Consider the following 21,344-nt stretch of genomic DNA (forward strand, 5'->3'; position numbering starts at 1 on the left):
CCGGGTCTCCAGAACTGGTCAGAACCTGCTGAAGACCACCTCTGCTTTATATGTCTTTCCACATTTACAATCAGGATAGAACTCTTGAAAAAAAAAATCACCTTTGCGACTGTTAAGTCCGGGAGATCGGTCCCGGGTAGATCAGGTCGCATAGAGAGGTGAGACTCAAAGTGCACATTCAGCTCTTTATTGAATATACAGTTCGGTCCAAGACCTGCGAACCGCTTGGCTTTATTCAGCTGGCCGGCGGCTCGGCGGCCAATGGCAGCGCTTTGAATTTCCCACGATCGGCTCGGCCAATCGCGGTGGATTCTTAGCACACCAATCCCAGCAGTTTAGTTAGCCAATCAGGTTGTGGTCCGCATGGACCAATCAGAACTCAGGATTTCGAGAATGTTAATATAGAACAGGGACAACCATGACTGAGAATATTTATAGACAATCTGGATAGAACGGCCACAGATTGAATTCACACAGTCCTTTACCTTATTCCCCAAAGCCACCATTTTCTGGCTTTGCCAGACACACATAATGTACAGGGACTGATTAGAGGAAGCTTGGCTCAACAGTAGTAATTACGAGAAGGATCTTGGAATCCTAGTGGACAATCACTTAAATATGAGCCAGCCGCATGCAGCGGCAGCTTAAAAAGGCAACACAATCCTAGGTTGCATTAACAGAGGAATAGAATCAAGCTCCCGCGAAGTATTAGCAACGCTGTGTAAAGCCTTAGTAAGAGCACACTTGGAATCCTGCATCCAGCTTTGGCCACCCTATAAAAAAAGATGTCGAGACTCTGGAAAGAGCGCAGAGAAGAGCAACAAAGATGATTAGTGAACTGAGGGCTTAAATGTATAAAGAACGGTTGTAGGAATTGGGTATGTTTAGTCTAGTCAAAAGAAGGACCAGGGGTGACATGATAGCAATATTCCAATATTTGAAGGGGGCTGCCACAAAGAAGAGGAAGTTAAGTTATTCTCCAAAGCACCAGAAGGCAAGGAGGAGTGGGTTGGACTTGACGAATGGGTTGGACTAGAAGACCTCCAAGGTCCCTTTCAGCTGTGTCATTCTGTAAATTCTACTGTACAGTGCAATATTAATGCAATATCAGGGGTTTTCAATTCAATTGTATAGAATGCGAAGGGTGGGTGTTTGCGTTTTATTTTTATAGTTATAAGGTACACTGAAGGTTGCATTTAATTTCGTTATACGAGGGGAAATAAAGTAAACTAAACTAAACTAAATCACCGTAAACCCCAAAACACGAACCTGGGTTGGTTTAACATCCCCGTCTGAATGCTTCTGTTGGGTTTGCAACCAATGGACCTATGGGGGGAAATGCAATTGATCGCGGAGATACGTTTTCACTTGTAAGGATTTGGCTTGTTGGCTTGTTGTGCCGATTGCAAATGGCAGTCGTGTGATTGCAGGAAGCTGCATCTGTCATAAATGTGCCACAGTTGCCAAGCATCTGAATTACGGTCACATGAACTGCGGGGAAAGCCGTGACCGCCATAACTGCAAGGACCTGTCATAAGTCACAAATTTCCAGCACCGTCGTCACTTCAAATGCTCCTTAAGCAAATGGTCCTAAGTTGTTGAGGATTACCTGCTCGTACCTGTAGCTACGCGCATAAGCCTGCTATTGTGCATGAAGGTAAGAGCACACGGGTGGGATTCTACCGGTGCAGACCGTTTTGGGCGAACCGGATGTTAAAGTTACAGCTGGTTCGCCAAACTGGTATTTCAACTGACCGGCTGGCCCCTCCCAGAGGCCCGGGGAAAGCCGGAAACAGGAAGTTCCGGTAGGCCCCCAACCCCCCCATGTATAGGTAGCAACCGGGCAGCGAACCGCTTGCTGGGATTTTTGAATTCCACCCCTCACATATGAGATACTATACCACAAAATGTAACACACACGCACGCACACACACACACACCCTTCCGTGTGCTATCTGGGACAATATTGCAAGGCTATATACTCACAGCTTGCCTTTTATTCTGGCAAATTCCATGATGTGAATGATTTGCTTCCTGGTTACATAAAAGGGACTCTACCCAATACGGACAAAAACACTGTTAAAAAAAAACAAAAACAGCCACCATGCCTCAAGGCTCACGCAAGCACTATTGCAAAACGCATGTTTGCTTCGCATCTGCAGATGGCATGGGTATCTTCTGACACCATATGGGTGATGCTAGGGGAGAAAAAATTGGACGTGCGTGGGTTGCTTTAACACCTGGTCAAAGCTATAACAACACCCCAAGTATAAAACACAGAGCGTGTATAGCAAACAACATAAATGCTGCCTGCTCTGTCTGTCATCTATCCATTTTGCCTGCCTGCCTCATCTATCCATCCTTCCGTCCACTTAACTAACAGTCTTATCTATCAATGATCCATCCATCCATCCATTTATGCATCCATTCTTCCATCCATCTACTTATCTACTTTATTTATCCATCCTCCATCCACTTACCTACCCATCTATCGGTCTCTCCACCCACCCACCTACCCATCTGCCTCCCCATCTGCCCACCCACCCACCCATCCATCCATCCATCCATCCATCCATCCATCCATCCATCCATCCATCTCTCTATTCCTCCATTCAGCCAGCTGCCCGTCCGAATGCCTGTCCACCCATCCATCGACTTACCTACCTTATCCATCCATCCATCCATCCATCCATCCATCCATCCATCCATCCATCCATCAACCAATCTCTCAATCCATCAGTCCATCCATCCATCTATCCATCCATCCATCTATCCATCCATTTGGCTAGCTGCCCACCCACCCATCCATCAATCCATCCATCCATCAACCGATCTATCCATCCATCAGTCCCTCCCTCCATCCATCCATCTATCCATCCATCCATCTATCCATCCATTTGGCTAGCTGCCCACCCATCCATCAATCCATCCATTCATCATCCATCCATCAACCGATCTCTCCATCCATCAGTCCACCCGTCTCTCCATCCATCCATCCATCCATCCATCCATCCATCCATTTGCCTAGCTGTTTACTCATCCATCCATCCATCCATCTGCCTAGCTGTCCATCCATCCATCCATCCATCCATCCATCCATCGACTTACCTACCTTATCCATCAATCCATCATCCATCCATCGACTTACCTATCTTATCTATCAATCCATCCATCCGTCTCTATCCATCCATCCATTGACTTACCTATCTTATCCATCAATCCATCCATCCGTCTCTATCCATCCATCCATCGACTTACCTATCTTATCTATCAATCCATCCATCCGTCTCTATCCATCCATCCATTGACTTACCTATCTTATCTATCAATCCATCCATCCGTCTCTATCCATCCATCCATCGACTTACCTATCTTATCTATCAATCCATCCATCCGTCTCTATCCATCCATCCATTGACTTACCTATCTTGTCCATCAATCCATCCACCCATCCATGCATTTGTCTCTCAATCCATCAGTCCATCCATTCATCCATCCATCCATCCATCTATCCAATTTACAGACCAACCCAATCCCTACAAGTCTGGCCAGCTTACAGGATGCAACAATAAAACCTTGCCAAACACTGGAATCTATCAACCAGGCGAACATGGTAGAACATGGTGCGACCGATCCGATTTCATGGCCTTGTTTTTACAGCAGTCATTAAGTGAAGCAATAGTTTGCTACAGTCAAAGTTTTGACGAAAACCAGAAATATGGGCCACTTTTTTTTGTTGGCAAACCCATCATCAACCGCAATCAGGTGTCCACAGGACACCGCGAACAGCCATACACGCAGCCGGCAAGCGCCTGAAATTTGGTCACATGACCATGGGAGAGGGGCGCTGACCCTCAGGACTTTGAATCCAGATCGTAAGGAAGGTAGGTCTGTCATCACTTTGAACGGTTGCTAAGCAACCTGTTGTCAGTCGAGGATCACCTGTGCGGCCTTCAGGCACACGCACACACCCCAGGACTACGACAACAGGCTGCAATCTTCCTGCTATTTTTGCAGCACCTCCAGCGAGCAACACGCAGCGCGTAAGCCAAGGCAGCATCCCCGTTCTATGGGGTCCAAAGGCGCATGAGTAATGCGTACAAAGACGCAGCCCTCCGGTTCTGTGTTTTGAATGGTACTCAGAGCATACAACAGGGGCTGACACGCTAGATGAGGCCCACCCCGTAACGTCTTGCACCCACTTGTATTCAGCGGTTCTTGGCGGCGCGTCGAGCCACGACGCCGAGGGGCATCCGTCAAACTTTCGGACAGCCAAGCAAAGTGGAGGACGAGACAAAAAAATTGGGGGGAAGCTGAAACGGATCTTCGCACACACAAAGACACACAAACGCACACGCTGTCACCCAGGTTGGGAGGGAAACGCACAGTGCCGTGTTGCCATGAGAACGGCGGTGTGAAATCAGGACTGCGCGGAGGCCGAGTGGAGAACGCTGGCATCCTCCCTCCCTCCTTCCCTCCCTCCCTCCTTTCTTTCCTTCAACAAGAAAGAACATTTAATTAGCCGAGCCTAAATTATTCCCAAATTATGGTAATTGAGCCAGAGAAGAGGGGGTTTGAAATCCAGTTTCCTTGCTTTGTGCTCAGTGGGGAAACTGGGAACCTGAACGCCGCCTGACATCCAAAGAGCTGTACGTGCAAGATAGTTTCCCCCTTTGGAAAAGGTAAACGACCCTAACTTTTGTGGAGTGGTTGTGGTATAATTTGGGAGGGGTGTCTCTTGGCTCCCAGGGACTTGAAGGAATTGTCCACGTGGCTTTCTGTTTGCCTGCAAAAATAGCTCAGCTGCTTCCTTTGGGGATGTTTTTCCTGCCTTATCTTAATTTAGCTCTCAGATTGGGCTCGCCTAGTGGTCTCCTTTCCTCCCCATCTACTGACCTGTCCTGACACTGCTCAGCTTTTGGAGATCAGGGAAGGCTGATTAGGCCCTTGAAGTTAAACCTCCCAAAAGTCAATCTTGTGATTGCATGGAGAGAGGTGAGACAGTGTTTTTAGACGTGGTTGGCTGGGGCCTTCTTCAAATACAGGTGGCCTTCAGCGCACAACCACAATTGAGCCTAACATTTATGTTTCTCTAAGGCCGTGTTGGTGAACCTATGCCACGCATGCCGGAAGTGGCACGCAGAGCCATTTGCCCCTGGCATGTGAGAGGTCGGCCAAAAGAGCCCGACTGCACATGCGTGCACAACCGCCACCGGACAGCTGATTGTCGGGTATCTGACGCACATGTGCAGGGGGCGGAGGGGTGTGCGTGGGAGATGTGTGCACATGTGCAGAGATGCGCTGTGCACAAGGGGGATCGCGTGCGCATGCACAAAGGCACGGCGTGCAAGGGGAGCTTTTATGTTGCTAAGTGAGTTTTCCCCCATTTTTCGACCTTTCTTGCCACCGTTGTTAAGTGAATCACTGCAGCTATTAAGTTAGTCACCTGGTTGTTAAGTGAATCTGGCTTCCCCGTGGACTTGGCTTGGCAGAAGGTCGCAAAAAGGATTCGCATGAGCCCAGCCCACTACAACCTTCACAAATATGAGTCAGTCGCCAAGGGTCTAAAATTTGGATCGCGTGACCCTGGGGATGTTGCAACAGTCCCATGTGTGAAAAAAAAAGTCCCTTTTTTTCCAGTGCCATCGTAAACGTCAAATGGTCACTAAATGAATGATTGTAAGTCAGCGGCAACTAACGCGTCGTGAACCCACTCAACTTTTGGAGATCAGCTATTTTTTTTTAATTTTTCTTATACGTATCCATGTATTCATAACTATGTTTTTACTTAAAGCTATTTTCTTGTAAGCAATGGACAAATAAAATAAAATAATAAATTAGGACCTGCAAGGCTGGAAAAAAATAAAATAAAACGAGAGAGGTTGGCAGCAATGAGGGAGGAAAGGGAGTCGAGAGATGGAATTTGGGTGCAGGAATTTTTTTAAAAAAAAAAAATAGGGTGAAGATGACTGAAGAGGTTGAGACAAAAGTGTTGTGAGAAGGGCCTCTGGATCATAACAGAATAACAGAGTTGGAAGGAGGACCTCGGAGGCCTTCTAGTCCAACCCCTGTTCAGTCAGGAGAGCCTATATCAGTGATGGCTAACCTTTTTGTCGCACTCATAATGCGATATGTGTGTGACACACACACACCCAACCACAGTCTCCCCATCCCCCCCGCTGTGCATGTGCATTTAACCCTCCCACGCCCCGTTTTGGGCCTAGTAGGGCTCCCTGGAGCTTCCTGGGAGCAAAAACGGGGGCGTGAGGGGGCGCAGCCCATTTTTTGCTCCCAGGAGGCTGCAGAGAGGCCTACTAGGCCCAAAATGGGGAGTGTGAGGGGGCACCACTCCTGCACTTCCCCTGCCCGGCCCCCCACGCATGCACATGTATATGCATCTTCCACAGGGGTGGGATTCAATTTTTTTTTAACAACCGGTTCTGTGGGTGTGGCTTAGGTGGTGGGTGTGGCTTGGTGGTCATGTGACTCGGTGGACATGGCTTGGTGGTTATGTTATTGGCTGGGCGTGGCCAACTCAATATCACTCACATGGAGGCACGCATCTCCTCGCCGGGCCTCTCATGACTGTGGAGATGCTGCAACAGTCGTAAGTGTGAAAAAGGGTCATAAGTCCCTTTTTTTCAGTGCCATTGTAACTTTGAAGGGTCACTCCACACAAGCAAAGTACCTGCAAAGGAGGGCAGAAAACAACTCCAGAGACGTTCCTGAGACAGGAAGTCTAGTCCTGCCAAGAATGGAATAAGGGTTAACGGAGAGGCAGTTTCTGTAAGCAACACCAGAATGTTTCCTTCCTGCCTTCCTTACAGGATTAGGCCAGTAATTTCTTCTAACAACCAGTTCTCCAAACTGCTTAGAGCATTAACAACTGGTTTTTACCAAATAGGTGCGAACTGGTGAATCTCACCCCTGATCTTCCCCATGCACCCCGTCCCCCGCGTATGCACGGCAGAGAACCAAACATCAGCTGGCTGGCGGAAGGTGCGCGCACATGTGTGGTGGAGTTGAGCTGGGGCGACGGCTTGCGTTCCCCAGACAAGGCTCTGCATGCCACCTGTGGCACGCTTGCCACAGGTTCGCCATCAGGGCCCTACACCATATCGGACAAGTGGCTGTCCAATCTCTTCTTGAAAACCTCCAGTGTTGGAGCACCCACAGAATCTTATCTCACCATTCAATCACAAGCTTGACTTTTGGGAGATTCAACCTCTGGTGACTGACAGGTCCTAATAGCTTTAGCTGAACTCAAAAAGCTGACTAGTGTCCAGGACAGGTTAGTGGCTTACAGACAGGAGGCCACCAGGTCAGCCAAATCCTATGCAGGTAGTCCTTGGAGCATTCACAACTTCTGGAGTCAAGTCGTTCCACTGATTAATTATTCCAACCATCAGGAAATTCCTCCTTAGTTCTGAGTTGCTTCTCTCCTTGATGAGTTTCCATCCGTTGCTTCTTGTCCTGCCTTCAGGGGCTTTGGAGAATAGGTCAGCCGTCTTTTCTTTGTTGGCAGCCTATCAAATATTAGAATACTGGCTATCATGTCACCCCTGGTCCTTCTTTTCATTCAATGAGACATGCCCAATTCCTGCAACTATTCTTTATAGAAAACCTCCAAGGTCGCTTCTAGCTCCGTTCTGATCAAATCTTAGATCCAGCTCACTTAGGAGAGCCGATTTCAAATTCCTTAGGACTGTCACAAAGTGGGCAATATATATAATATATGTAATGTAATGTAATGTAATGTTATATAATATACATATACATATACCTTGTTTCTCATATAATAAGGCCGTGTCGTATATTTTTTTGAGCCCCGAAAAAATGGCTAGGTCGTCTTTTCGGGGGTGACTTAATTCCACCCCCCTTGCATCTTCAGGCGGGCAGGCGGCGGCAGCTTGGATGTTGACCTTGGCGTTGGTGGGGCACTTCGTATCGGGGTCAACGCAGGCAGCACCATATCCGGGTGTGCAACAGAAGTACTTCCTAACGGCAAGCCCCCCCCAGCATTTCCCCCCCCCCCATTTCGCATGTTTTAATATAGGCCTTAATTTGGGGGGGAGGGGCTTAATTTTATTTCATGCCTATTAAACATGCTGGGACTTCCTATTGGGGGAGGCCGTATTGTTGGAGAAACAGGGTACATATATATATACATATACAGACACAAACAGGTGGGGTGCTAGCGGTTCGCCCTGGTTCGAGCGAACTGGTTGTTAATTTTATGGGCCGGTTTGCCGAACCAGCAAATACCACCTCTTGCTAGCCTTCCCCAACCTGCCCCTCCCCTCCAGGAGTCCCTATGCAGCCCATTTTGGATCCCAGGTAAGCACGAGGCCCACGTGGAGGCTCGGGGAGGGCAAAAAACGGGCCTCCAGAGCCCGGGGAGGCTGTTTTTGCCCTCCCAGAGGTTCCAGGAAAGCCTCCCAGGCCAGGGTGGGTGGTGCAGGAGTCTGACTAGGCCACTCCCAGCACGGCCACGGCACCCAGAAAATGGGCAGAGAACCAGTTGCTAATTTTTTTTGAAGCCCACCCCTATATGTATGTGTGTGTGTGAGTGTGTGTGCGCACATACACACACACATACATACACACACATACACACATACAGCCCTGGAAGACAGGCACAGAGGGACTCTAAGAGACAGATAGCAGATTTGGGTTGAACATTATGAGAGAACTCTTTGTGAATTAGAGCAGTGGCCGCCAACCGTTTTTGTACCACGGACCGGTACAAAATGTACAAAATGATCCACGGACTGGTACCGGCATCAGCACGCATGACCAAGGCAAGGCGAGCCAAGCGACTGGCCAGCCAGCCGTCCCCCGCTTCTCACCGCCACCTTCAACTCCTCCTTTGTACCTTCTTGCGGTCGATGGGCTTTTCGGGTTCTTTCTTAATCTCCTCCTGAGTAACGCCAGACTCCACCGCCATCGGGACGGCTCTTTGTTCGAAGCCACCACCCCCTTCGACGAAACTAAGGCACGAGGATTCTTTCAGCACCCAAACGCCGCTTTCCAACCAACGACCGACAAGCTCACCCGGAAGCACTTTCTCAAGCGCCATCGAAACAAGATGGTGGCGCCCAAGTAAAATAGGCAGCCCGGTACAAAATGATCCATGGACCGGTACCGGTCCGGGGCCCGGTGGTTGTGGACCACTGAGTTAGAGCAATTTGATAGAAGAACCAACAATCAAGAGGGGAATTGATTTACAGCTAATCCTCGACTTGCAGCCATTCCTTTAGTGACCATTTGAAGTTACAACGGCACTGAAGAAAGTGACTTAGGACCGATTTTCACACTGATGATCGTTGCCGCATCTCCATGGTCACGGGATCAAAATTTGGGTGCTTGGCAACCTCCTCATATTTATGACGGTGTCAGGGTCCCGGGGTTACATTATACCCTTTTGCAACCTTCCAAACAGTTAAGTCCATGGGGAAACCAGATTCACTTAACAACCATGTTGCTAACTGAAGAACGGCAGTGATTCACCTTAACCACTGTGGCAAGGAAGGTTGCAAAATGGGACAAAATTCACTTAACCATTGTCTGGCCTAGCGAACAGAAATTTTGGGCATCATTTGTGGGGCCCTAAGTTGAGAACTACCTGTTCAGAGGAGCCTGATGTGATGACCCAGGGTGGGATACAAAATAAACACAGTCACAAAAACAGGTGAAGCCCCTTTTATTCCTTCACTTTGCTTCCAAGCTCCAAATATCCTTGTCTGGAGACAAAAAAACTCCCCCACAAGCAGTTATGAAAAAGGAGGAACTGCCGCTTAAACTAAAAATCCCTATAAATTATAAAGAGTAAAAACAACACAAGCCACACTGAAGCGATTAAGGGAACCAGGCAAGATAAAGGCTTGAAGACGTCCAGAGATATCGGAACACACACTGGGAAGGACGCCAAACTCAGAGAGGAACAATAAACTAGAGATATTTCCATGCTTTGTTTCCAGCACTGGCCTGCATGCATGTCCGTCCTCTTATCCAGTTCTCACAGCTGCCGACCATGAAGAAGATCAAGGCCCTTTCCTCCCCCATAGACCACACCATTCACATTTCTCCCTTATCCCTATGATGTTGAGGGGAGGGGCCTGGGTCTTCCTCTGACTGCCCAGCCGGCCTCTGCCCTTCCCCAGCCTCCTCCACAACCTCCGGAGCCACACCTCTGCTCCCTGTCGGCTGTTCCTCCTCTCCCTCTGACTCAGTCTCCAACAGGGGCATGACACCTGAGCATTTCTACGCACAGGACTTTGAGAAAAGATGCACCCACACACAAATGCGGAGATTTTATTTTTAAAACCACAGAACGTGGATCTGACATTTTCCGCTTCCCTTCGAGCCCCCACAGGTGGCATCTATCTGTCAAGCAGCCCTGATTTCGCCCCCCGCAAATATAAGAGAATGAAGCCAGCAAGAAAATATTTTGAAATAGCGAAGGTGAAAGGTTAATGGCCCTCTTCCTTTGTCCGTTCTACCTTAAGAAATAGCTGTGGAAGCAACTGAACTTTAGAAGGGGAAAAATAATAATCCCTTTTTGATGTTTCTGTGTGAAAGGGAAGGATGAGCAACACGCTGCTTTAAGAATTACCTTTCCCAGATTGGATCCCGGCCAGGTGTTTTGGACTACAAGTCCCATCAGCTTTGGTTGTCTTAATTACAAACACAGCTCAACTTAGAAACTCAGCTGGGACTGGAATCTGCCATTGAGCCAAACAGCGATTAAGCGAGATGCCTACCTGACTGCTTCACTCAACGAATGCAATCCAGGCTCCACCAATTGCAGTCATTGAAACAATTGCATGGGTTGTTAAGGGGAGCTCGGGGGGCGGGGTGCTTTGGGGATGAGGGAGTCCCTTGGCTAAAGTCCTTCTGTTGGGGTACAGAAACAGAGTTTAAGATCTGCTCGCAACAGAATACCCTACATCACCAAGCTTGAAATTTGGGGCTTGGACAACCTTGAACTACGCCGCCTACAGTTGGACCTAAGCATATTCCGCAAAATTATCGGCTACAACGTCCTACCTGTCAATGACTACTTCAGCTTCAACCACAACAATACAAGAGCACAGAACAGATACAAACTCAATGGAAGCCGCTCCAAACTTGATTGCAGAACGTACGACTTCAGCAACAGAGTGGTCAATGCCTGGAACGCACTACCTGACTCTGTTGTTACATCCTCTAACCCCCACTCCTTTAACCTTAAACTGTCCACTATTGACCTCACCCCATTCCTAAGAGGTCTGTAAGGGGACGTGCATAAGTGCACCATCATGCCTACCGTCCCTGTCCTATTGTCCCCGTTTATCTGTGCCTACTTCCTGTATTCTTACTCATGTTTATACTTATACCTATTATCTTGTAAGTGATTGACAAATCAAATAAATAAAATAAAATAAAATAAATCATGCTTCCCATCCCAGCACAGCCAGGGGGCTTCAAGTGGCTTCACTGGTGTGTTCAAAGCTGCTCCAGGCTAAGAGTCTTTGCGGACTACAAAGCTCCCATAAATGGCTCCACTTCTTTTTATGCTGTTCTGCGGCTTTCTACCATTTCTGCACGAGCCAGGAAAAGGGCAGACCCCACACATAAACTTTGTCAGAGTATATTCATGAATTGGAATAGAGCACGGTAACCAGGTCAGCCAATGAATAGGCATGGCAACTAAATCAGCCAATGAGGACAGTTTGGAAACTGAAACTAGAAGTAGCCTAGGCGTGGCTCTTTATTAAGCTCTGCAGCTATGTTGAGCTCTGAGTCCATCTACTGAAATGAAGCTGCTTCTCTCCTCCGCTGTGTATAATCCTTGCCTGCTGAACTAAACGTCAGTTTCTGAGCTCCTGAGTTGCTAACTGAAGTTACTTGCAACATGTTTGTGCCTGAGCTTGCTCCATGTTGAAGAAAACTATAACTGGTTTGTAAAATCTACTTATTACGTTTATAAAGAGGTTAAATGAAGCATCAGCCACCTGTGTTTATTTTTCTGGTGCTGAATTAACACGGCAAAACTCTGAACAAACTTGGGCATAAACTGTTTCAACTTCTTCCCTCAAGACGATGCTACAGGGCATTGCACGTCAAAACAACCAGACACAAAGACAATTCCCCCTTCTCCCCCCGCCACCATGCTATCACTCTGCTAAACAATTAATTCCCACAAGACTTGTCTTATGCCCTGGGATGTCAAACCACCTAGTACTTGGGTGTCAAATTGGATTTGTTCAATGCCAGATCAGCACTGTAGTTCTCCGTCGGCCGGCAAGGGGAAGGGTCTGTGGTGAATGGTGGAGGGAGATGGAATGGATGCCTCCTGCAGCACTTTACTAGCCAAAACAGGACATTGGGGGGGGGGGCTCACATGCAAGCATTCTGCCGCCCGAAAATGGGCCTCCTCAGGCCCCCGTGCAGATCATTTTCGGCTGGCAGAGTGCTGCCGGAGGCCTTGGAGGTTGAAAACAGGCCGTGTGGGGGCCCCTGCACGGCCCATTTTTCAGCCCATTTCCAGTCCGTTTTCAGCCTGTTTTCACCGGCAGAAGCACTGCAGGCCAGTCTTTTGATATTCCCAGGCCGGCTCCAAGGACCGGATTTAAGCATCTTGAGTTTTGACACCCGGACGTAGTAGGGCTGCATTACTATTACAGAGGCGGGTATTCAGCAGGTTCGGACCAGTTCTGGAGACCCGGTAGCGGAAATTTTGAGTAGTTTGGAGAACCAGCAAATCCCACCTCTAACCGGCCCCGCCCCCATCTCTTCTCTGCCTCCCATTGAGTCCCAGCTGATTGGCTGGATCTTCTTTGGTTGCCCTGCACAGGAGAACGGAGCTGGAAAGCAGGTTAGTGGGGTGGGGAAGGAAGGGGAATTTTGCAATAATCTTCCTCCTGGAGTGGGGAGGGAATGGAAATTTTACAGTATCCTTCCCTGCTACACCCACCAAGCCACACCCACCAAGCCATGCTCACAGAACGGAAATTTTGGGCTGGATTGCGGTCGTAACCTGAGGACTCCCTGTAGTCGATTTACAGTAAAGCAGAGAAAGTAAGTCACCAGCATTACTTTCAAACAGAATTCTTCCAAAGGCCACAAATTCAGCTTTTGCAAAGTCGATGCTTTTAAACTATTTCCATGTTGCTGTGTTTTTTTTTTTTTAATTATTATTATTGTTGTCAGAGGTGATAAGAGGATAGAACAAACTGGATATTAATGGAAATATTTAATAAAGAAGCATCTTGAGATCTGGGAACCGGGTTGTCTCTTTACTCTCTACAAAACTGTTCAGAGGAGAAGGGAGCCTGGATCTCCACCAGGATGTGAGAAGCCGTCCTGCAGTGTGAAAATGTGTGTGTGTGTACGTATGTGTTTGTGTGCCACAGCTTTCAGCGAAAGTGTGGAAGAAAAATGGTGTCAGAATTGCTTTTCCTCCAGACAAAAGGACCACAGGAGCACTGACTGAAATACTAACGCGATCCTAGGCTGCATAAACAGAGGGATAGAATCAAGATCACGTGAAGTGTTAATACCATTTTACAAGACCTTGGTAAGGCCACACTTGGAATCCTGCATTTAGTTTTGGTCGCCACAGTGTAAAAACCGATGTTGAGACTCTGGAAAGAATGCAGAGAAGAGCAACCAAGAGGATTAGGGGACCGGAGGCTAAAACACATGAACAAAAGTTTGCAGGAACTGGGTATGTCTAGTCTGATGAAAAGAAGGACCAGGGGAGACATGAGAGCAGCCTTCCAATATCTGAGGGGCTGCCCCAAAGAAGAGGGAGTCAAGCTATTCTCCAAAGCCCCTGAAGGCAGGACAAGAAGCAATAAGGATGGAAACTAATCAAGGTGAGAAGCAACTTAGAACTAAGGAGAAATTTCCTGACAGTGAGAACAATTAACCAGTGGAATAGCTTGCCTTCAGAAGGTGTGAATGCTCCAACATTGGAAGTTTTTAAGAAGAGATTGGACAACGATTTGCCTGGAATGGCATAAGGTCTCCTGCCTGAAGAGAGGGTTGGACTAGAAGACCTCCAAAGTCCCTTCCAACTCTGTTATTCTGTTAAATGGTCAGCTCCTCCCTTTCACAAAAGAAACAGCTCTCTTTCCCCACCCCCCACCCCAAAAAATAGGAATAGCAGGAATTAATTGCTTGAGTATATAGGTAGTCCTCGATTTATGACCGCAATTGAGACCAGAATTTCTGTTGCTAAGCAAGACTGTTGTCGAGTGAGTTTTGCCCCATTTTACGACCTTTCTTGAGTCTGTTATTAAGTGAATCTCTGCAGCTGTTAAATTAATAGCACTGTTGTTAAGTGAACCCCTTGCAGTTATTTATGTCAGGAACACGGTTGTTAAGCGAATCCGGCTTCCCCGTTGACTTTGCTTGTTGGAAGGTCGCAAAAGGGGATCGTGTGACCTACCACAGTCATAAATATGAGCGTGTTGCCAAGGGTCTGCATTTTTTATCACATGACCGTGGGTCGTTAAGTGTGAAAAACAGTATAAGCGAGGCTCACTTTTAAAATGCTGTTGTAACTTTGAACAGTCATTAAATGAACGGTTCTAAGTAGAGGACAACCTGTAAAACAAAGGCATGAAGAGGCTTGACTCCTAAAAGGAAGCGTCTCAAACCTAAAAAATTGGGGACAGACTAAAACCAAAATGATGTTATTAAAATTGAGCTGATTTAAGGAAGTGACAACAACCTAGGCCTGTGATGGCAAACCTATGACCTGTTCCAGGGGTGGCATGCAGACCCCTCTCCCTGGGCACGCGCAGCATCGCCAGCTGCTCCTCTGGTTTATGGCCTGCACATGCACTCTGGTCCACTGGTCTTTGCGGGCGCCAGAGCGCTGGAAAACAGCCAAAGAAATGGCCAAAAACCAGGACGTTTTTGGGGACGTCTTCCAGGCCGTTTTAGGGTGTTTTCAGGCTGTTTTTTTGGGGCTGAGAAATGCCCCCAAAACAGCCTGAAAATGGCCAAAAATGGCCAAAGAACAGGCCATTTTTCAGGACATTTCCAGGCTGCTTTTCAGGACGTTTTAGGCCTGTTCTTTGGGCATTTTTAGCCATTTTCAGGCTGTTTTGGGGGCATTTTCAAGCCATTTTGGGACCATTTCTCAGCCCAAAAAATAGCGTGAAAACACCCTAAAATGGCCTGGAAGACGTCCCAAAAAAGTCCTGGTTTTTGGCCATTTCTTTGGCTATTTTCGAGTGCTCTGGCGCCCGTAAAGACCAGTTGACCAGAGTGCATGTGCAGGCCATAAACCAGAGGATGCATGTGCAGGCCATAAACCAGAGGAGCAGCTGGCGATGGTCATAGGTTCGCCATCACAGGCCTAGGTTGTTGTCACTTACTTAAATCAGCTCAATTTTAATAACATCATTTTGGTTTTAGTCTGTTTAGACTGTTTTCAGGCCATTTTCTGGGCCGTTTTAGGCTGCTTTGGGGGGCCATTTTAGGCTGTTTTCAGGATGTTTTTCAGGATGAAAATGGCCCAAAAATGGCCTGAAAATGGCCCCCAAGGCAGGATGTTTTTCGGGCAATTTTCAGGCCAAAAACAGCCTGAAAATGGCCTGAAAACAGCGCCCAAAAAACAGGCATGCATGCACTGGCCAGCTGGTCTTCAGGTTTCCAGCGTTCCGGGACCCACACAGGAATGAACATGCATGCGCCTTCCAGTTTGGGCACTCGGTGCCGAAAAGGTTTGCCATCACTGGCCTAGGCCATGGGTCCCCAACCCCTAGGCTGCGGCCCATGACTAGGCCGCAGCCTATTCGGAATTGGGCCACATGAGTGGCTGGCTGGAGCATGTGTGTGTGTGCACGCAGCTCAAGTTGTGTGAGCAGTGGGCTGGTGAGCACTCGCACACACTGGCCCAACTTTTGTGCAAGTCGAGCTGCGTACCCCTGTACCCTGGCCCGCCACTCACACTTATGCGGCCCCGTTTCCCTCCCCTCCCCAAGACGGGCCGCACCAAGCCACAAAGATTGGGGATTGCTGGCCTAGACTACAGCCTTATGATCTCCGAGTGGTCTCCTATCTAAATAACTGGTCCAGCTTAGCTTTCTGAGCTCAGCTAAATGTGTCACCTGCTGAAGCTGTATTCGTGTTAAGTATTACAATTGGAGTCGGGGTGGGGAAGAAAGGAGCAGTTCTTAGAAACATATTAATCATTTGAGCAAAGGTTCCAAAAATAAAGTTTGCTAAGTCCTCAATTTTCATTGATTTAGTCTGCCTTTTTTACAACGTTTTGCTTGTCCCGAAGGAAGCCTCTGCCATTTAGTATTTATGAAAAAGTACAGAGAAGAGCAACCAGGATGATTAGGGGACTGGAGAGTAAAACATACGGTGAACGGTTGCAGGAACTGGGCTTGGCTAGTCTAGTGAAGAGAGGGACCGGGGGAGACAGGATAGCGGTCTTCCAATATTTGAGGTGCTGCCACAAAGAGGAGGAAGGGGTCAAGCTATTTTCCAAGGCCCCTGAAGGCCAGACAAGGAACAATGGATGGAAACTGAACAAGGAGAGATTCAACCTGGAAATAAGGAGAAACTTTTTGACAGTGAGAACAATCAACCAAATGGAACAGAATTTGCCTTTGGAGGTTGTGGGAGCTTCATCCCTGGAGGCTTTCAAGAAGAGACTGGACTGCCATCTGTCAGAAATGGTGTACAGTCTCCTGCTTGGGCAGGGGTTGGACTAGATGACCTACAAGGTCCCTTCCAGCTCTGTTAATCTGTACCTGTATCTGTTTCTTTCCTGTTATCTGCTGAAAAAATGTAATTTCCATCTCTGCGTTCAAAGATTACAAACAATGATACTGGTAGTCCTTGACTTACAACAGTCTGTTTAATGCCCGTTCAGAGTTACAACAGCCGTGAAAAAAGAGACTTATGACCGTTTCTCACACAACTACCTGTAAAAAATTTCCAGACCCACCGAAGGAAAAGGGATGTGGGAAGCATATCAGAAGTGACCCTCCCTAATTTTTCAGAATTTGAAAAAAAAAAGAAAAAATCACCTTTGCAGGATTCTTGCCACAAAAATAGAGCTATCCAGATAGTCCTCAACTTACAACAGTTCGTTTAATGACTGAAGTTACAATGGCACTGGAAAAAAAATGACTTTTTAACCATTTTTCAAACTGACAACGGTTGCAACGTTCCATACCATCACGTGATCAAAATTCAGACGCTTGGCAACTGACTCATAGTTATGACGGTTGCAGCAGCCCGGGACCTTCTGAGAAGCAAAGTCAGTTGGGGAAGCCAAATTCACTTCACAACTGTGTGACTAGCTTAACAACTGCAGTAATTCGTTTTGCGACTGTGGCAAGAAAGGTCGTAAAATGGGACAAAACTCACAAAACTCACTTGATTAGCAATGGAAAGTTTGGGCTCCATTGTGGCCGTAACTTGAGGACCACCTGCATTATATTTACCTGTGAGTGGGGAATAAATAAATAGATGGACAGACAGACAGACAGACAGACAGATAAATAAATTTTAAAAAAACAAACGTGAACAAAATTTCTTCTAAGGTCTGCCATTCAAACTGAACTAAAATTCGGGGTGCTTGTAAAAATGGAGTTTATCAGCGAAGGTTTGAACACTGAAAAACCAGATATTTTGAGATGGCTCTTGGCCTCCTATTTCAAATAAAAGAAATGTAAAAGGACCTTGATGTGAAATTTGTCTGGACAACCTCGCAGGGCTAACGACAATGGGGGGAAAAAAAAAAAGAAATCCTAGGAATATTCATCTGTTTTTCTCACCACATTTTGGACACACGACGCAAAACCGAAATTGTTCTGAGATGAACGGGTCCCCGCTCTGCAAAATGGCCGGATTCCCACACTTACCCCTGGAAGCGTCTTCTGTTCATGCAAGGCAGTCTGAGCTTTGATAGCGGAGTCTCGGGCGCAGTAGGTCAGGAAAGCGCACCCTGAAACGGAAGCAGAAGGAACATCAAACGCGTCGTCTCGTCTGTGCGCAGAAAGCATTTAACCCAGTGGTGGGATTTAAATTTTTTTTACTACTGGTTCTGTGGATGTGGCTTGGTGTGGGGTGGCGTGGGAAGCTTACTGCAAAATCCCAATTCCCTCCCCACCCCACTAACCTGCTTTCCAGTTCTGTTCTCCTGTGCAAGGCAACAAAAGGAGACCCAGCTGATCAACTGAGACTCAATGGGAGACAGAAAAGAGACGGAGGCGGGGCCAGTCAGAGATGGGATTTGCCGGTTCTCCAAAACTACACAAAATGTCCGCTACCGGTTCTCCAGAACTGGTCAGAACCTGCTGAATATCACCTCTGATTTAACCACTTCGTAAGACCCCCACCTGGAATCCTGCAGCCTGTTTGGGTCACCACACTACCAAAAAAGAAAAAAAAGGACATATCTGAACCTGGGATGCTGAAAACAGCGGTAAATGTAGGCCAGCTACAAAGCATCCAAATTTTGACCACAACACTGTGAGGATGCTGCGATGGTCATAAGTGTGAGGTCTGGCCGCTAGTCTCTTTTTTCCGTGCTGTTGTAACTTTGAACGGTTGTTAAATGAATGGTTGTTAAGTCAAGGACTGTACGTCACACACCACATCATAAGCACCACGTCATAAACATGGAGGAATCCTATGAAGTTATTAGTACTGCTTTATAAAAGTAAGGCTTAGTAAGGCCACACCTGGAATTCTGCATCCAGTTTTGGTCACGACATGACAAAAAAGATGTTGGAAAAAGTGCAAAGAAGAACAACTAAGATGATTCAAGGCCTGGAGACTAAAACATATGAAGAACGGTTACAGGAAATGGGTATGTCTAGTTTAATGAAAAGAAGGACTAGGGGAGACATGATAGCAGTCTTCTAGTATCTCAGGGGCTGCCCCAAAGAAGATGGAGTCAAGCTATTCTCTAAAGCCCATGAAGGCAGGACAAGAAGCAATGGGTGGAAACTAATCAAGGAGAGAAGCAACCTAGAACTAAGGAGGAATTTCCTGACTGAGAGAACAATTAACCGGTAGAACTGCTTGCCACCAGGAGTTGTGGGTCCTTCATCACTGGAGATTTTAAGAAGAGACTGAACCAGAGGTGGTATTCAGCAGGTTCTGACCAGTTCTGGAGAACCGTTAGTGGAAATTTGGAGTAGTTCGGAGAACCAGCAAATACCACCTCTGTCTGGCTCTGCCCCCATCTATTCTCTGCCGGCTGGGTCTTCTTTGGTTGCCCTGCACAGGAGAACAGAGCTGGAAAGCAGGTTAGTGATGTAGGGAGGGAATGGGATTTTGCAATAACCCTCCCCCAGGAATGGGGTGGGAATGGAGATTTTATAATATCCTTCCCCTGCTATGGCCACTAAACCACGTCTACCAAGCCACGCCCACAGAAGCGGTAATAAAAAAAAATGAATCTCACCACAGGACTGAACCATTACTTGTCTGAAAGGGGCTCCCTACTTAGCAGGGGGTTGGACTATAGGACCTCCAAAGCCCTTCCAGCTCTATTCTGATTGACTGAACCTTGGAAGCGAGTCTAGGGCCCTGTGTTTAATCCCTCTCTCTATCAAGCCCAGGAGAATCTACTCACCTCCTACACTGTAAACTTAACAAACATCAGGAGGATTAACCCTTTCTCAACTGAGACAGTTTACAGGTGGTTCTTGATTTACAACATTTGTTTAGTGACAGTTCAAAGTTAGAACAGTTCAAAGTAACAGTTCAAAGTTAGAATGGTACTGAAAAATGTGATTTATGACCAATTAAGTACGATTTATGATCCATGCATTTTATTGTATGTGTTTACACTGAGAGCTTCAGCACCAGAGACAAATTCCGTGTATGTCCAATTACGATTGGCCAATAAAGAATTCTATTCTATTCTATTCTATTCTATTCTATTCTATTCTATTCTATTCTATTCTATTCTATTCTATTCTATTCTATTCTTTCCTTATTCCTTATTCCCTATTCTATTCTATTCTATTCTATTCTTTCCTTATTGCTTATTCTATTCCATATTCCATATTCTATTCCATTCCATATTTTCTATTCTATTCTATTCTATTCTATTCTATTCTATTCTATTCTATTCTATTCTATTCTATTCTATTCTATTCTATTCTATTCTATTATTTCCTTATTCCTTATTCTATTCCATATTCCATTCCATTCTACGCTATCCTATCATATTTCATATTCCATTTCATTCCATTCTGTTCCATATTCTATATTCCATTCTTCCACTTACAACCATTGCAGCATCCCCACTAATCACATAATCAAAATTCAGAAGCTGGAAAACTGGCCTGCATTTATGACGGTTGCAGAGTCCTGGGGTCTCTTTTTGCCATCTTCTGACAGGTAAAATTCTATGGGGAAGCCAGATCCACTTAACAACCATCTTACTATCTTAACATCCGCAGCGGCTCACTTAACAACTCTGGCCAGAAAGGTCTTAAAATGGGCCAAAACTTGCTTAACAACCGTCTCGCTTAGCGTCAGAAATTTTGGGCTCGGTTGTGGACGTCAGTCAAGGACTACCTTGACATTCATATGCCTGGCTCTCTGATTGAACTCTTTTTATTCGTAGTTCCCTTGGGCCTTTCTGGTTCAAGTTCGCCAGTTGATCCTTTTAACCACAAGTAAGGCTGTTTTCATTTGAAATCCTCAGAGCCTTACAGCGCAAAGGGCTCACCAACCTTTCAGCTCTCAAGGACCACTAAATTCGTAATTTTAAATCCCGCGGACCACTAATACGATCTGCCAGATGACCAGCTGGGTGGCGTGGGTGGGCGGTCATGTGACTGGGTGGCAGAGGTGGTATTCAACAGGTTCTGACCAGTTCTGGGGAACCAGTAGCATGTCAGGATTCCGGCAGTTACCCTCCATTTAAATCATGAGTCTTGAGCCAAACTTCTAAAACTTCCAAAGGATTTATTGGGAGTTAATATGTCCGGCACTGCCTGGGTGTAGCCAACTCTGAGGCACAGATAATTCACTGTCACCTTTGACCCTGGTTTCCCTTCCTCCCCCGGTGTATCGTAATTCATATTCTCCGATGAGACACATCCATAGCCAACAGTCATCAACCATGTTCTCCAGTTAGATATTTGCGGCGGCAGGAACTTCAGTCACCTAGTTACTATCTTTGAAAAACTATTTATGGAATGCACTTTTGATTTCCAAGCTGCCGCACTGCTCTTTCAAACCCCTTTCCCTCCTCCCTTTCTGTTGGCAATTCTAAAAAGACCATAGAAATATTTTATGAATTGATATAATGGAAATTTTGAGTAGTTTGGAGAACCGGCAAATCCCACCTCTGACTGGCCTCA

At 46.7% G+C, this 21,344-nt stretch overlaps 1 protein-coding gene across 1 annotated transcript in view; it reads right to left on the bottom strand.

The window, feature by feature from the left end:
• Positions 1–21,344, bottom strand: part of CELF5 (CUGBP Elav-like family member 5) — a 77,440-nt gene that overhangs the window by 46,543 nt on the left and 9,553 nt on the right. Inside the window, exon 2 of the mRNA XM_087922667.1 lies at positions 17,880–17,962. Coding sequence (XP_087778793.1) covers positions 17,880–17,962 — 83 coding nt within the window. The remainder of the gene's footprint in view (positions 1–17,879; positions 17,963–21,344) is intronic.

Source organism: Pseudonaja textilis, chromosome 1 (genome assembly GCF_049901715.1).
Source record: "Pseudonaja textilis isolate UNSWEBS1 chromosome 1, rPseTex1.2, whole genome shotgun sequence".
Classification (NCBI taxonomy): Eukaryota; Metazoa; Chordata; class Lepidosauria; order Squamata; family Elapidae; genus Pseudonaja; species Pseudonaja textilis.